Source organism: Prionailurus bengalensis, chromosome A3, assembly GCF_016509475.1.
Source record: "Prionailurus bengalensis isolate Pbe53 chromosome A3, Fcat_Pben_1.1_paternal_pri, whole genome shotgun sequence".
Lineage (NCBI taxonomy): Eukaryota > Metazoa > Chordata > Mammalia > Carnivora > Felidae > Prionailurus > Prionailurus bengalensis.
This window is the reverse complement of record NC_057354.1, coordinates 124,917,489-124,933,400: the sequence shown is the minus strand read 5'-3', so window position 1 is coordinate 124,933,400 and position 15,912 is coordinate 124,917,489. Positions and strand designations below refer to the sequence as shown.

The window sequence follows — 15,912 nt, the reverse complement described above, 5'->3', positions numbered from 1 at the left end:
AACACTGCAGAGCCTACTTGGGATTCTCTCTCTCCCTCTCTCTGCCCCTCCCGCGCAGGCACATGCATGGCATGCTCTCTCTCAAAAATAAGTAAACATTTTAAAAAGTTTATATTATCATGATATTCACCCCATATAACGTGGGCATTCATTATGGTGGATAAAGTTTAAGAATTAAGGTAAAGATTTCTGTAGATAAAACTATGATCGTTAAACACTATTTCAAATAGCTGGCTTCTATTCCAGTTATCCCTAACAGCTCAGATCAGAGCTAGAACATTTGAGAGATATATGTAACTCATACAAAGGTTATTCCTAATACTGTCTTCAAAGAAGTCAATCTTACTCAGAGTCATAGTGATAGTGATAGATTGGAGAGAAAACAGAAGTTTCCTCCCATATCCAACATTCCACTTCACCATACCACCTGGGATCTTAGTGCATAACATTCTTTAAATATTACTGTGTCAGAAAAGAAAGGAGGGGGCATTATTTATCATACTAAGCTTTGACTATTCCCTAAATAATATACATTAACGCAGGGACTTAAAATTAAATTCTAGGTTCCCTAAAGAATTTCAGGCAGGGGTATCTTTCCCCCTATTTAAAAAATAAACAGGAACATACTGTGTGTGTATATAATAGATTTGTGCCTTTGCACTGTAGTTTTAAAACACTATATTAATGAAGCTGAGTCCAACCGCCTATGAATTAGCTTTGTTCTTTTTAAGCCATATGACACAATACAAATCAGTAAGTCTTTTGACAGAAACATGCTATGGAAAAATATGGAAAGAATGAGTTTATGAATGGATGAATACAGATCTGTTCCCATTTCTGGATGACCAAGTAGAAAAGACTGCCCTTCTGATGGTGGGTCAGTAAAGACATCATGACCTACAAAACCCAGTACATTTGAAAATAGTCCTATATGTAATGCAATATTTGTACATGAGAAATTTACAACAACTTAAGACATAATAAAGAAAATTTGATTTTTGAAGAAAAAGTCAAGAATAGGGCAATCCATTAAAAAAGGATGTCACATTAAAAAATAAACAAGCAATTTTAGAAAACTCAGGAGCCAAAAACTCAGGGCTACTTTTAATTTATTAAAATGAATGAATTCTGGGATAAAACAAAAACAAAAAACCTCACCTGTCAGGAAAGGAGGAGAAGACTGGTGAGAGAGAGACAGGCAAAGAAGGAAATCCCAGAAGGTTCCCTGCTGCCTGTGAGATGAGGAAAGATAGAAAGGCTTGTGGGAGAGAGAACCCAGAGGCAGAAACCTGAGTAGGTTTCTTAGCTATCTCTTAGAGGTAACAGAATTAGTTGGTAAACTGTTAAGAAAAAAAACTTAATTAGTGAATAACAGCTTATTTAAAAATACATTTCTACTGAATGAAGGTCATAGAAGCACTGACCTACTGTTATCTGCCCAAAAGAGCAGGCAGTCTAAACCCTAGCCACTTTCATTCTGCGTTATCTAAAATTTCCATTAAGAAGGCCTAGATTTAAGTTTAGATTAACATACTGTTCAACCCAGCTTGTCTCTTTTCCAAAAACCTCAAATATACCTCCTCCACCCCCAAATAACTAACCAAACTCTTCCAACTACTGTTTCTGATCATGACATTCTTGTTTAACTGCAAAGATGTCTTTGCATTTATCAAGTGTTATTTAGAAGGGGAGTGGGGAAATGAGCCAATCTGTAAACATATATACAACGTAGATCTAGGAAGTAAAGTGCTGGGGGTCTAAAGAGAATTAAGTTAATGGTGTGGCTTTACTTGCCCTTAAATCACTGAGTTCAAGTTTGTCACAGATCAGGCTGAAACACTGTTCAAACCTGGATTATTTTGCTTTCTAAAGACCAAAGAAAACAAGTAGCAGAGAACAAAACAGAAGCCTTTTTCAACTATTTCTTTTTATTCACCCACAGTGTAAATAATGCCTAAGTAGCCACTGCAGTGAAGGTGTAGGGATTTTTTTGTTGTCGTTGTTGTTGTTTAACTAAAAAATTATTCCTTCTTTCAAACCTTTCTTAGGGACCAGAATTTTACCTTATACACTAGACTAACAAGTGTACTTTGGCAATACTTATGCTTAAGCACCTTAACTCACCCTTAAATCAGTCCTCTGAAAATGACAAACTCTTTGGAAAACGCTGTTCTGGAGAAGGGAAGGGTTAGCTAGCTGCAGGGTGCCCTCTTGTGGCCCAGAGGAGTGACTGGACTCTTTTTCTGCATCTGAAGAGCACAGCATTGGATGGAGTGAGTCTCATGAAGGTCGCTAATCTACCAAAGTAAAATAATCTCCGGGAGCAAGCAGTTAATTACACATCTCATGTCTGTTCACTGTTATGTTCTATTACCAAAGTCCACACTATGTTAGTACTACAGAACATGACAAAATAAAGATGTGACCACAAGGGTTTTCATAATCAATTAGTTTTCTAAATAGTCTTTAGGTATATGGAAAACTCAAGCATTTTTTATTCCTTAATTTATGTGATGGTGTAGTTAAATGGGATGCCCCAACAAAAATCATATATTAACAGGACTGATAAAATCTATTAAATTCAGAGTGCTGTGTGCCACTTATTCAAAGCTAACAATCTACAGAAAAGATTAATATAAAACAAATTGTAACAAGTAATAAAGTACGTATAAAGATCTAGGAGAAGTCAGAAGAGGAAGTAATTAATTTTACTGCAGATAGCAATGGGACAACAGATAAGAATCTTTCTCAGTACAGTCTTGTAGAGGATTAGAAGTTTATTAAGCAGTGAACAAGGAGAGATTTTTGGAAGAGAGAATAGTGAACAATCAAGTGTGGCTAAAGCAAACGTCATACATATATAAAACAGCAGGACAAGGATCAAGAAAGGCTCTTTTCTAAGCAAAGTAATTATGGTTCATTATCAAAATATAAAACATTATCTAAACCAAGTCAATCAAATCAATTAGATACAATCTCACTAAAAATTACTACTAGAGGTTTAAAAAAAAAAAAAGGTGAAAATCACCACAACTACAGAATTGTATCATCTGAAATTTAAAAAACCCACATCATGTGGAAGACATAAACACTATTTTCAAGAATATTTATGGTTTAAAAAAAAGTCTTAAGGGCTCAAATAAAGTAAGGTATATACATTCTTAGTATTCGTAAGTATTTACCTCTCCCATTCCCCGAGATTCTAATGCAAGAGCTTGAAAATCATGATTCATTTCATCCACAGATCAAACCTGTTGAACAAAAACAAAAATCAGTAGAAAGAAAAATTTAAATAGACTGTATCAAGTATTTTTATATTATATTGCTATTACTGCAATTAGCATGAGCAGAGATAGACAAAAACCGATTTCTCTATGAAGATAGATTTCCCTAAATAGAGCACATAACAGCAATCTACATTAAAATTAAAACCCTGGGGTCAAAGGTTCGTGGGTTATTCTGTGTGCCAAGAAAAACCACTAATGGCTGAGCAAAATAGAAGGTAACAAACAAAGGAAGCAAGCTCAAATACTAAAGTATAGTTAGCTTGTTTTTTGTTGTTCCAATTATAACATTACTATTTTACATTACTTTAGTTAATATTTTTCAAAATTTCTCAACACTTCCTTATTTGTAGATCTTCTACCACTGATTTAAAACTTTCCCTCAAAATATGCAAGTGATGATCCAGTTCAATCTCAAAGAAACACATAAATTAATCAGCTGTGAGAGCGATTAAATATTGAAATTTCCTTAAGAGTAACTCCTTTCACTTCGCCTTCTACTAAAACTAAAGTGTATGTTTCTTATCTTTTCATTTCTAACATTTTAAATTATCATTCATGTGACAATGTGTTGAGTCAGAAGGTCCTTTGCCTTCGAATGTTAAGTACTGCTGGAGAACACCATTCAACACTGAAGCCACTACAAATTCACAGCCTTCAGCTCTTAGGCCTTGCGATACAATCCTATTAATTTCCCCAATAGGTTCTCTCTCTTTAAGACTCCATAGTATTGGACATTACAAAGCACCCCTCCCTTGCTGTAATAATGTTCTCCGTTGCCACTTTCTCTCTCATCATTTTTCCTTCTACTTTCCAACGTGTCCAGTTGCTTTTTCTCAGCCTTCACAGATCCCCTTGTCTCTTCAACTCTAGTGTTCCTTTAGTCCTCTATCCAAGGTAGTGTCCTCTCTACCCCTTATCCTGAGCAATCTCATCCACTCTCATCGCTTTGAAAACTATATATATGCTTAGGACTCTCACTCAAACATTTGTATTTATAAGCCAAATTTCTCTCTTAAAAATGTCCAAATATCTCCTTCCCATTCCCTGGGCAAAATTCCAACTTTATTCTTCTTCCCCATTTACAGCTTAATTCTTTCCTTTCTTACACCAATATCCAATCACTAATGTCAACCTCCTACCTCACTTAAATCTAACCATTTTCCAGCTGTTTGGTTGTTTACACTACCACCATCTCTTACCTAAAATGACTGTAATTCTGTCTTCCCATCATACACTCTAATCTCCAAATGTAATCAGTCATCTTTCTGAACTGTACTTTGTCCATGTGATTCCTACATCTTAATCCTTGACTTAAAGATAAAGCTCAAACTCCTGAAGGTGGTTTACAAGGAAATAGAATTAGATTCAAATTATAGTCTGGCAGCTTAGTAAGTAGCTCTACAACTCTGAACAAGTACCCTAAACTGTTTTCTCTCAATTTCTTCATGGGATGGTAACTGGAGCATCTGCCACATGGCTTACTGTGAATTAGAGAACAGGGTATGTAAGTATTCAAAACTTAGCTAATAAAAGGGCACCTGGCTGGTTCAGTTGGTAAAGTATGCAATTTTTTGTTAAATATTTTTCTTTATTTTGAGAGCACAAGTGGGGGAGGGGCAGAGAGAGGGGGATAATCTGAAGTGGCCTCTACTCTGACAGCAGCTACCCCAAGGTGGGGCTTGAACTCATGAATCACAAGATCATGATCTGAGGTGAAGTCAGATGCTCAACCGACTGAGTTACCCAGGTGCCCTGAGCATGCAACTCTTGATCTCAGGGTTGTAAGTTTGAGTCCCACACTGAGTGCAGACCTTACTTAAAAATAAAATCTTTAAAAAAGTCAGCTATTAAAAAAGCTCTTCAATCTTTTCATCAAATGATACTTGAAAAGTAAGATATCCATATGCAAAAAAGTGAACCTCAACACATACCTTACACTTTAATAAAAAAACTAATGGATCATACAGCTAAATGCAGTATCTATTATTATAAGACTTCTAGAAAAACAGAACAGCTATGTGACCTAGTGTTTATGAGGTAAGATCAACATCAAAAGCAGAGTCCATAAAAGAAAAACCAATGTGTAAAAAATCTGACTTCGTCCATAAAACAGGCTGAACAAAAGACACTGATAATAATGAAAAGACCACAGACTAGGAGAAAAATATTTGGAAATCACAGATCCAATACAGGACTTGTATCCAAATATATTAAAAAACTCTAACAAAATAACAAAAGAACAAACAACCCAATCTAAAAATGAGCAACAAATCTGAACAGATACTATTATCAAAAAACTATATGGATAGCAAATAAGCTATTTCTCTTAACCTGTTAGAAAAGCTGGATTCATTAACAGTTCTCACAAAGTGAACAGGTCGTTTCACCCTTTCATTAACTTAGGAACCTTTTACTAGATATCTTCAATGCGTTGGATTTTGTTGAGGAAAAAACGAGTTAAAATACAGTCACTGTTCTCAAAGAGTTTAAATGAGTCACAGGCACTTCCTGGTAATAAGAGGTATAGCTCTTATTAACCTAAACACTCTGGCAGATAACTACAAACTCTGGGCAAATACAAAACAATTTGAAGGCAATGGAAACCAAAAACCCAAACTGGAACATCATCTACACTTAAAAGAAAAGACTGGCAAAGAGTGAGTTTTTTAAATGGCTTTTTCTCCTGAGAACAGGCCTGGGGTTGGAGGTGGGCACCAAAATTCCTACAGAGAATCTAGTCTTAAAAGCTTGAAGAACCAAAGGACAGTTTGGAGCAACCAGAGATGCTGGAAACTGAAGATGGAAGTCTCAGAAAAGAGAGAACCAAATTCCGTATATAAATTCTACTCAGATTTTTAGACAATCCCTGAACTATACATCTGTGGAGCAGACTTTGAGCAGCCTGATTAAGGCTACAGACTTATGTCTGTAATGTCTGCTACAGACTACCACAGAAGTCACAGGAATTTGGAGTTTGAGCCCCATTAAACAAAAACAAAAAACTTTCTCAACAGGAACATAACAGAACCGAGAGTACTTTCAATGTATCAATCATAAAGTCTGGAACACAATCTAAAAGTACTAGACATGTACAAACAGGAAAATGAGACCTAGACTAAAGGGAAAAATCAATTAATAAAGACCAAGCCCAAGCTAACCCAACGGTTAGAATTAGCAAGGATCTTAAAGCAACTATTGTAACTGTACACAAACATGAAAGAAAAAATATGCTAACAAATTAAAAAATACAAAATTACAACAAAGAAAGCAAACTATAAAAATAACCAAATGGAAATTCTATAACTAAAAAATATCTTTAGGGGTGCCTGGGTGGCTCAGTTGGTTAAGCATCTGACTTCAGCTCAGGTCGAGACCTCATGGTTCAGGAGTTTGAGCCCCGCCGTCAGGCTCTGTGGTGACAGATCAGAGCCTGGACCCTGCTTCAGATTCTGTGTCTCACTCTCTTCCCCTCCCCCACTCATGCTCTGTCTCTGTTTCTCTCTCTCAAAAAATGAACATTTAAAAATATATATATTTAGGGGCGCCTGGGTGGCGCAGTCGGTTAAGCGTCCGACTTCAGCCAGGTCACGATCTTGCGGTCCGTGAGTTCAAGCCCCGCGTCGGGCTCTGGGCTGATGGCTCAGAGCCTGGAGCCTGTTTCCGATTCTATGTCTCCCTCTCTCTCTGCCCCTCCCCCGTTCATGCTCTGTCTCTCTCTGTCCCAAAAATAAATAAAAACGTTGAAAAAAAAAATTAAAAAAAATATATATATATATTTAAAAAATTTTCACTGGATGCATCTAGTAACAGATTGGAGATAAAAGGTCAGTGAATTTAAAGATAGATCAACCGAGATTTCCAATCTAGAGAGAGGGGGAAAAAAAATAATAAAGGAGAAAATGAGGTGGGAAAATTACTTGCAGAAACAACGGCCAGAAAGAAATTCTTTCAAGTTTGATGAAAGCAAAATTCATAGATTTAAGATATTCAGTGAACCCAAGGCAAAACGAGAAAAAAGAAAATAAAACCCATACCCATAATAAAAATCAAACAGAAAATCCTGAAAACAGCTAGAAGAAAAAGGTTACCTAAAGGGGAAAAGATAATATGAGTGCCCACTGATTTTGCACTTCAAACAATGGGGACCAGAATACAAAGGAAGAGACTGTAAAGTGCTGAAACAAGAAATAAAAATGCCAACTTAGAAGTTTTTACCTGGTAGAAATATGTTTTGGCTTAAAAAAAAAAAAGATATTTTTAGATAAAAACATTTGTTAGAACAGACTTCCACCTCAACAAATACTTAATTTTTTTTCAAGCTAAAGGGAAATAACAGATGGAAACTCAGATCTTCAAGGAATGAAGGGCACCAGAAATGGTAAGTATGTGCTTAAGTATAAAGGACTGTTTTTTCCTCTTAATTTCTCTCAAATTCATATGCCCATTTAAAGTAAAAATGTCAACATTATAGGTTTTATTACATATGTAGATGAACCAATTTACCTGCACCTATAAGAACTCTAGCCCTATCAAGACACTAATTTTTTTTTTTTTAAGTTTATTTATTTTGAGAGAATGAATGAGTGGGGGAAGGACATAGAGAGGAGGAGAGAGAATCCCAAGCAGGCTGTGCACTGGTGCAGTGATGCAGGGCTCGAACCCACAAACTGCAAGATGATGACCTGAGCCACCCAGTTGCCCCCATGGCTCTTTAAAGCAAACTCACTGAGATCAAAATATTGTTTTACACACAACATATATACATAGACATATAAAATTCTGTAGCCATATATATAATACGGATGTTACATATACTTATATACATTTTGCACATGTATATAATTATCAAGACAAATAAAGGAATCTTGGTCCAAATGTGTTCCACACTTCTCATTCACACAAAGTTCTCCATCTTAACACAAAACAACTTGTTCTAATGTCTAGTATAGTCTGCTTAAATCATCTTTGATTTCTAAATGTTTCTTTAAAATTCCCTAAATTTAGATATAGTCAATTTCATTATTCTATAAATATTTCATAGGATTTCACATATTGCTCTAAATATGTCCTTTATATTCTTTTTCTTAGATTCACATGTGATCCTTCTCTTAAACCTTGTATTTTATATTGTATCTTCTAGATCTCTCATTCCATTACAGCTTCAACTTCTTCCAAGCATTAACTGTTTCCCAAGTCTAATGGCCAATCATCTGGAAGCTACAGAATATTGCCAACATGTTATTAGGAATCATATTTTCAATCATCTAAAGTGGCTTCCTAATATTATGCAGCTAAGTTTTTAAGTATGCTTCAAATGTAAATCAATATATGCTTTACAAGCTTAACAATATGTGCCTTTTAAATCAACTTATACATTAAATGCATTAAACGATATTAAGCGCTGAAGGGCTCAACGTACAAAGATCATACCAACTGCAGTCATTAAAACACTTCCAGGGGTGCCTGGGTGGCTCAGTTGGTTAAGCATCCGACTCCGGCTCAGGTCATGATCTCACAGTTTGAGTTTGAGCCCTGCGTGGGGCTCTGTGCTGGCAGCTCAGAACCTGGAGCCTGCTTTGGATTCCGTGTCTCCCTCTCTCTCTGCCCCTCCCCCACTGCGCGCGCGCTCTCTCTCCCCCCAAAAAAAAAAAATAAAATGTAAAAAAAAAAAAAATTTTTTTTAAACACTCTTCCATGGAACATCTTATTTATCTGTGTCCTCTGAGAACACACTGTCCTTATTAAAGTAATTATTCCATTAGGGCCAAAACCTTAAAATTCTTATTATTTAGGATATGGAAATGGCCTTAAAGTTGATTCTTTCTTATTCTGCTTTCCTAAAGAAAGCACAATGGACACATCTTATATCAGACAATATGGTACAATAGAAATAGTATGTGATTAGGTACAGAATGTGAGTTCACATTTTGACTTTTGCAAGTTGTCTAACCTCTAAGCCTTAGCTTAATCTATTGTGAAGATCAAATGAGATAATGTATCCAAAAATGTTTTGTAAACTATTAATAAAAAGTACTCAACAAATATCCATTACCAGCACCACAACAGACTACTCTAGAAAGAAACGATACTTTCTGAGGCTCTTGTGGCACTCAATGTTTAGGTCTCTTGTGGCTGCTTTTGTTAGCATTTCCTGCCTTGCTGTCAGTTTAAGTATTACTTGACTTGAGGGGCACCTGGGTGGCCTCAGTTGGTTAAGCATCTGAGTTAGGCTCAGGTCATGATCCGCATCAGGCTCTGTGCCGACAGCCCGACAACGTGGTGCCTGGAGCCTGCTTCAGATTCTGTATCTCCCTCGCTCTCTGACTCTCCCCTGCTCATGCTCTGTCGCTGTCTTTCAAAAATAAATAACCTTTAAAAAAACTTAAAATAACTAAATAAATACCACTTGACTTGAACACAGTGGTGCTATTTCCGACCTTTTTAATTAGGTTGCTTTTAATTTGCAGTGACCCGTAGCCTCAGATATCCAAGGTATGGTAGACTAACAACAGTAAAAACATGCTTTAAGAAGGAAACTAGGGGCGCCTGGGTGGCGCAGTCGGTTAAGCGTCCGACTTCAGCCAGGTCACGATCTCGCGGTCCGGGAGTTCGAGCCCCGCGTCGGGCTCTGGGCTGATGGCTCAGAGCCTGGAGCCTGTTTCCGATTCTGTGTCTCCCTCTCTCTCTGCCCCTCCCCCGTTCATGCTCTGTCTCTCTCTGTCCCAAAAATAAATAAACGTTGAAAAAAAAAATTTTTTTTAAAAAAAAAAAAGAAGGAAACTACCTGTAACACACACGCACAAAAACGTATTCTAGGGGCGCCTGGGTGGCGCAGTCGGTTAAGCGTCCGACTTCAGCCAGGTCACGATCTCGCGGTCCGTGAGTTCGAGCCCCGCGTCGGGCTCTGGGCTGATGGCTCAGAGCCTGGAGCCTGTTTCCGATTCTGTGTTTCCCTCTCTCTCTGCCCCTCCCCCGTTCATGCTCTGTCTCTCTCTGTCCCAAAAATAAATAAAAAACGTTGAAAAAAAAAATTAAAAAAAAAAAAAAAACGTATTCTAAAAAGTTTCAATGAGCTCCTGGGTGGCTCAGTCTGTTAAGCATCCGACTTCGATTCAGGTCATGATGTCACAGTTTGTGAGTTGAAGTCACATATGGGGCTCTGTACTGACAGCTCGGAACCTGGAGCCTGCTTCAGATTCTGTGTCACCCTCTCCCTTTGCCCTTCCCTACTCGCACTGTCTCTGTGTCAAAAATGAATAAACATAAAAAAAATTTTAATTAAAAAAATAGTTACAATCCTTTTTTAGGAAAGCAATTTAACATCATACACACAGATTCATAGCTTTTTAAAAATTTTTTTAAAACTTATTTTTGAGAGACAGAGCACAAGCAGGGGAGGGGCAGAGAGAGAGGAAGACACAGAATCCAAAGCAGGCTCCAGGTTCTGAGCTGTCAGCAAAGAGTCCAATGTTGGGCTCCAAACCATGAGTCATGAGATCATGACCTGAGCTGAAGTTGATCCGCTCAACCGAGCCACCCAGGTGTCCGAGATTCGTATCTCTTGAACCAGTTTCCCCAACGGAATCAATCCTAAGAATAAATATAAATATATAAAAGCTATGTATAAACATGCTTGCAGTATTGTTGCTTGCAGTATTGTTGCTTGCAGATTACTGACTTCCAAAATTATAAACTGCATAATTGCCCTACAATAGTTAAGTAACACATCTATAAAATGAAATAACACATAACTATTAAAAATATTTGAGTTTGCAATTAAGAAAATGCTTAGACAGGGGCGCCTGGGTGGCTCAGTCAGTTGAGCGTCTGTCTGACTTTGGCTCAAGTCATGATCTCACGGTCTGTGAGTTCAGGCCCCACGACGGGCTCTGTGCTGACAGCTCAGAGCCTGGAGAGTACTTCAGATTCTGTGTCTCCTTCTCTCTCTCTGCCCCTCCTCCACTCATCTGTCTGTCTCTCTCTCTCAAAAACAAACATTAAAAATTTGGCAGGGGGGGGGGGCGCCTGGGTGGCTCAGTTGGTTAAGCATCCGACTTTGGCTCAGGTCATGATCTCACAGTGAGCTCTAGGCCCACGTCAGGCTGTATGCTGACAGCTCTGAGCCTGGAGCCTGCTTCGGATTCTGCGTTTCCCCCTCTCTCTGCCCCTCTCTCTCAAAAATAAACATTAAAAAAAACTTTTTAATGAAAAAAGACTGAAAGGAAATCACCTAAAATTCATACCATCCTTAAGTGATCAGAATACACCATTTTCCCCATCTATTTATCTATTTAATTACCTTTCTACAATATATCTGTATAATCTATGAATAAAAAGGGAGATTTTTATTAAGAAAAATAAAAGGAACATAGAAGCAATGTTCTCAAGACTAAAGCACTGAAGCTTTACTGAAGCCCTTCTTTGCTTACTTCCAGGTTTTATTTGTCGTCCAAACAGATGAGGTCATAAGTTAAAGAACCTCCAGATAAATGTGAGAAGTCTCTTGGATCCATTCTTACTTTTGTGGTGAATTATGCCCCAGTGCAGAGGTCAATAAATTTTTTTAGTAAAAAGCCAGACGGTAAACATTTTACGCTTTTAGGTCATATGGTCTCTGTTCTCAAATATGCCTTTGTAGCACAAAAAGCAGCCATAGATGATATCAAAGTAAATAAGCATGAATGTGTCCTAATAAAACTTTATTTATGAACAGTGAAACCTGAATTTCAAGTATTTGTGTTATATTATTCTTTTAATTTTTCTCCAACCATTTACAAATCTAAATACCAATCCTGGAGAGTGAGCCAAACAAACATAGGTAGTGGGCTAGATCTGGAGTGTAGGCCAGTTTGCCGACCTCTGCTCTAGTGGATTTACTTTCTTGACTGCTCCACAAAAAAATCAAATGCAGATAATTCACTCTAAAATATGAGCAAGCCAAAAGTTAAGCATCAGAGCTTTGCCTTCAACCTTTTCATTCATACTATTCCCCAGGCATATTTTGTTCTTAAAATGAATGGTATTTCAGGTTACATTTAAATGAAGGGGATTAGGTAGGGGAAGAGAAAAAGCCTTTAAAAAAAAAAAACAAAAAAAAATCAAACTCAGCTTTTCAGTTTAGGGTGTTACCATTTATCTCAATCACGAAGAGAGGAGAAAGTGGGCAAAACAACAGAACAGAAACACTGTTAAATTCTCAAACCAATAATCTCCATTTTAATAATAATAAAGTTGAGGGAGCAGGGGTCACATGTATACCAGTAAGTGGGACTCCAAAATTTTTGCAAAATGCCAATCTACCATGTCCTACACAGTTACAAATGCTGATACCATCTGGTGGCAAGGGAAAAGAATTTGGACATAAATTTAACAATTTTATCCAGAACGGTTAGATCATAGGAGAAAAAAACAGTATTTTCTTCTAACAAGCAACAGACTATCTAGCATGCATTTACAGAATATTGAATTGACTATATTAACTTGAAGAAAGTGCATCCAAGAGTTATGGTACACAGTACTGCTTGGGGTTCTTCAAATTTTGTTTGCATTATTAAGCCATGAAACTCTCCCAAAACTGTTTCCTTTAATAAACAACTGGAATCGGCTCATATAGAAGATACATAATAGAAACTTCTCTATGGCCAAGACCTTGGGAAATACTGAGGTAAGTGTGAACTAAAGTTTTTGAGGTTCTTTTGTTTCCTAACAAAAGGAAACAACAGTGTCATCAAATTCTAAAATTTAACAGCATTAGGAGGACCTGAGTAGCTCAGTTGGTTAAGGGTCTGACTCTTGATTTTGGTTCAGGTCATGATCTCATGGCTCATGAGCCCAGCACTGGGCTGGCACTGTCAGTGAGGAACCTGGGATTCTCACATTCTCCCTCTCTCTGTCCCTCCCCCAATGCGTGCACACGCATGCAAGCTCTCAAAATAAACCTAAACAAAAAAAAAAAAATTAACAGCATTAACCAACTTTTTGTAGGCAACATTATTGCTAATTACATGAGAAAAACAGATAAAGAACCTCAATACACTGGTTAAGTTCTAAGTTTTTATATTTACTAACACATAACTCAAAAGTTTAACAAGTTTGTGTAAAGAACCAAGAATATGCATTGATAAGTACATTTATGTCATTAAGAATATTAATTTTTCAGGGTGCCTGGATGGCTCAGTCAGTTAAGTGTCTGATTTCAGCTCAGGTCATGATCTTACAGTTCATAGGATAGAGCCCTACATTGGGCTCTGTGCTGACAGCTCAGAGCCTGGAGCCTGCTTTGGATTCTGTGTGTGTGTCTCTCTCTCTGCCCCTTCCCCACTTGTGCTCTCTCTCAAAAATAAACATTAAAAAAATATATACTAATTTTTCTCAGACATCTGATCCAATTCCTCACCATATGCCTACTATAAAAAATAAGTTGGAGGGAAAACCATTTAGAGCCACAATAAACGGTACTAAAGCACTTTCTACTATGATATGACACTAATTCATAGTATCATAATTAGTTCTATTTAAAGGCCATAGTAGAAATTAAGCTCTGGGGTCTAAGGGACCAGGAACTGTGTCTTAGCTGTCTGAATGCTCAATATATATTGAATAAAAAAGATTTTGTATTGTATGAAATATAAATTCAAATCACGAAATCAACTAATATCTGGATAGTAACTGTATATAAATGCCTTCATACATATTAATACATAATGCTAATTTTAATGGAGAGACAGAGAACAAGAACTTCCTCAGATTTTCTATACCACTGAAGACATTCAACATAAAATAACTGATAGCAACTTCCCACTGGCACTACTTTTCCATATTAGTCCTATAACACCTGATGGCTATTGTGATCTTGTGCACCAATTACAAAAAAAAAAAAAAAAAAAACCAAAAACCTGAAAACCAAATTAAATATAAGCCAATATAAAAAGTAACTTAGGCTGTTGATGAAATATTCTTGGTAGTCATCCTCCTTGGATAGTTTGTTTTTTTTTTTTTCCTTTTCCTCCTCGGATAGTTTTTAATGAACATAATCACTGAACATTAGTGGTATCTACTGCAAACACACAGAAGCTAAAGTCCTTAAGAATATCTTCATTTTGGGGCACCTGTGTGGTTGAGTCTCTGACTTCAGTTCAGGTCATGCATGATCTTGCAGTTCCTAAGTTCCAGCTCCACATTGGGCTTGCTGCTGTCAGCTCAGAGCCCACTTTCCAATCCTCTCTTCCCTCTCTCTATACCCTTCCCATGCTTAGGCAGGCAGAGTCCAATGCTAGATCATGACCTGAGCCAAAATCAAGAGTTGGATGTTTAACCAACTGACCCACCCAAGCACTCCAGTAATGCCTTTTCTTATCCATGACAAAGGTAAACCTAAATCCAGTCTTAAGTATTTGTAGTAGACCATTAGCCTTCAAAGATTGAACATTACAAATTTCTACTATTCACTGTCAACACCTAGTAATTTATTTTTCCTGGGTGCATAAATTTAATCATATACTTTTCTAGTGATGTTGGACAAGTCACTTAGCTAGCAGTTGAGCCAAGAACCACAAGAACCTTTTTGGATATTTAATACTTATTTGTCCACATACTTCACAGGATAACTATATGTGCTTGTTTTACCAGCATCAAGAACAGTATTTCTCACTCAACTATACTAAGGAAAAGTCAAGTTTTAGTTTTGCATGAAACTTGGCCAAAAAAAAAAAAAAAATCAATATAGATTCCCAGAAACCAGAAATCTTCAAAGACCCTACCTCAAATCTTCTAATAAGTTTAGAAATTAAATTACAGCAGTTAGACATTAAATACAAATTTACCAAATATTTCTGTGCAAGACTGCTTTCACTCTTTGAGGATAAATCTCACAAAGGGGCAAAATAGGATAAATATTTAACTTACAAATATGCAAATATGAGGCAAGATATTTTTTCCTTAAAATTCTCTCACAGGAGAATCACCATATATTTGAGTCCTTATGAAGTCTTCTCAATTCATTTGGGAAATAAAATACTGCTTAAGGAAATTCTTTTATTTTGAAAAACAAAATATTGCCTACAGAAGATCTTCACAACCAACCTCAATCAATCCTAGTTTCTGTTACTTTTACACAACACTTGAGAGGTCAAATAACTTAGATGGAAATGAAAATGACATACTTGAATAAAAACAGACAATGCAAAATGACTAATGAATCTGAGACATGTGAAATATCAAAGATACATTATGGAATGAGCCCCCTCCAAAAGGAGTATTTATAAATTAACATTAATTTGTGATTTAATATGCTATCATCTTAAAAGTAGAACAAGCAAACATTATATGCCCCATAATAAAATGAAATATGAAAAAGCACCACCCTATGAAATTTTATTGCCTCAAAAACAAAAACCATTAAACTTCAAGTTAATAAAGGTGCTAGATCCAAATACTAGTTTATCAGAAATATGCACAACATAAAAGAACAGTCAATAGATAACACAAGAAAGTAATTGTCTAATCCAGAATATGGAAAAAAGGAAAACCACCTGGTTTCACTAACATTATCTATGATGTGAAATTTTAAAGGGGAGGACAAAAGGAAGAATATTATTCAGAAGAAGCTTAAAGGTCAAATATATTG

General features: G+C 36.6%; 1 protein-coding gene across 7 annotated transcripts in view; it reads right to left on the bottom strand.

The window, feature by feature from the left end:
* PUM2 (pumilio RNA binding family member 2) overlaps positions 1-15,912 on the bottom strand; it is a 100,988-nt gene that overhangs the window by 74,057 nt on the left and 11,019 nt on the right. For 6 of the 7 annotated variants that reach the window (XM_043604459.1, XM_043604460.1, XM_043604465.1 and 3 more), the window contains exon 2: positions 3,183-3,251. In XM_043604459.1, the coding sequence (XP_043460394.1) occupies positions 3,183-3,233 (51 nt within the window). In that variant the 5' untranslated portion in view covers positions 3,234-3,251. Of the gene's footprint in view, positions 1-2,124; positions 2,250-3,182; positions 3,252-15,912 lie in introns of those variants that run through there. The other variant, XM_043604466.1, reaches the window with a different exon arrangement.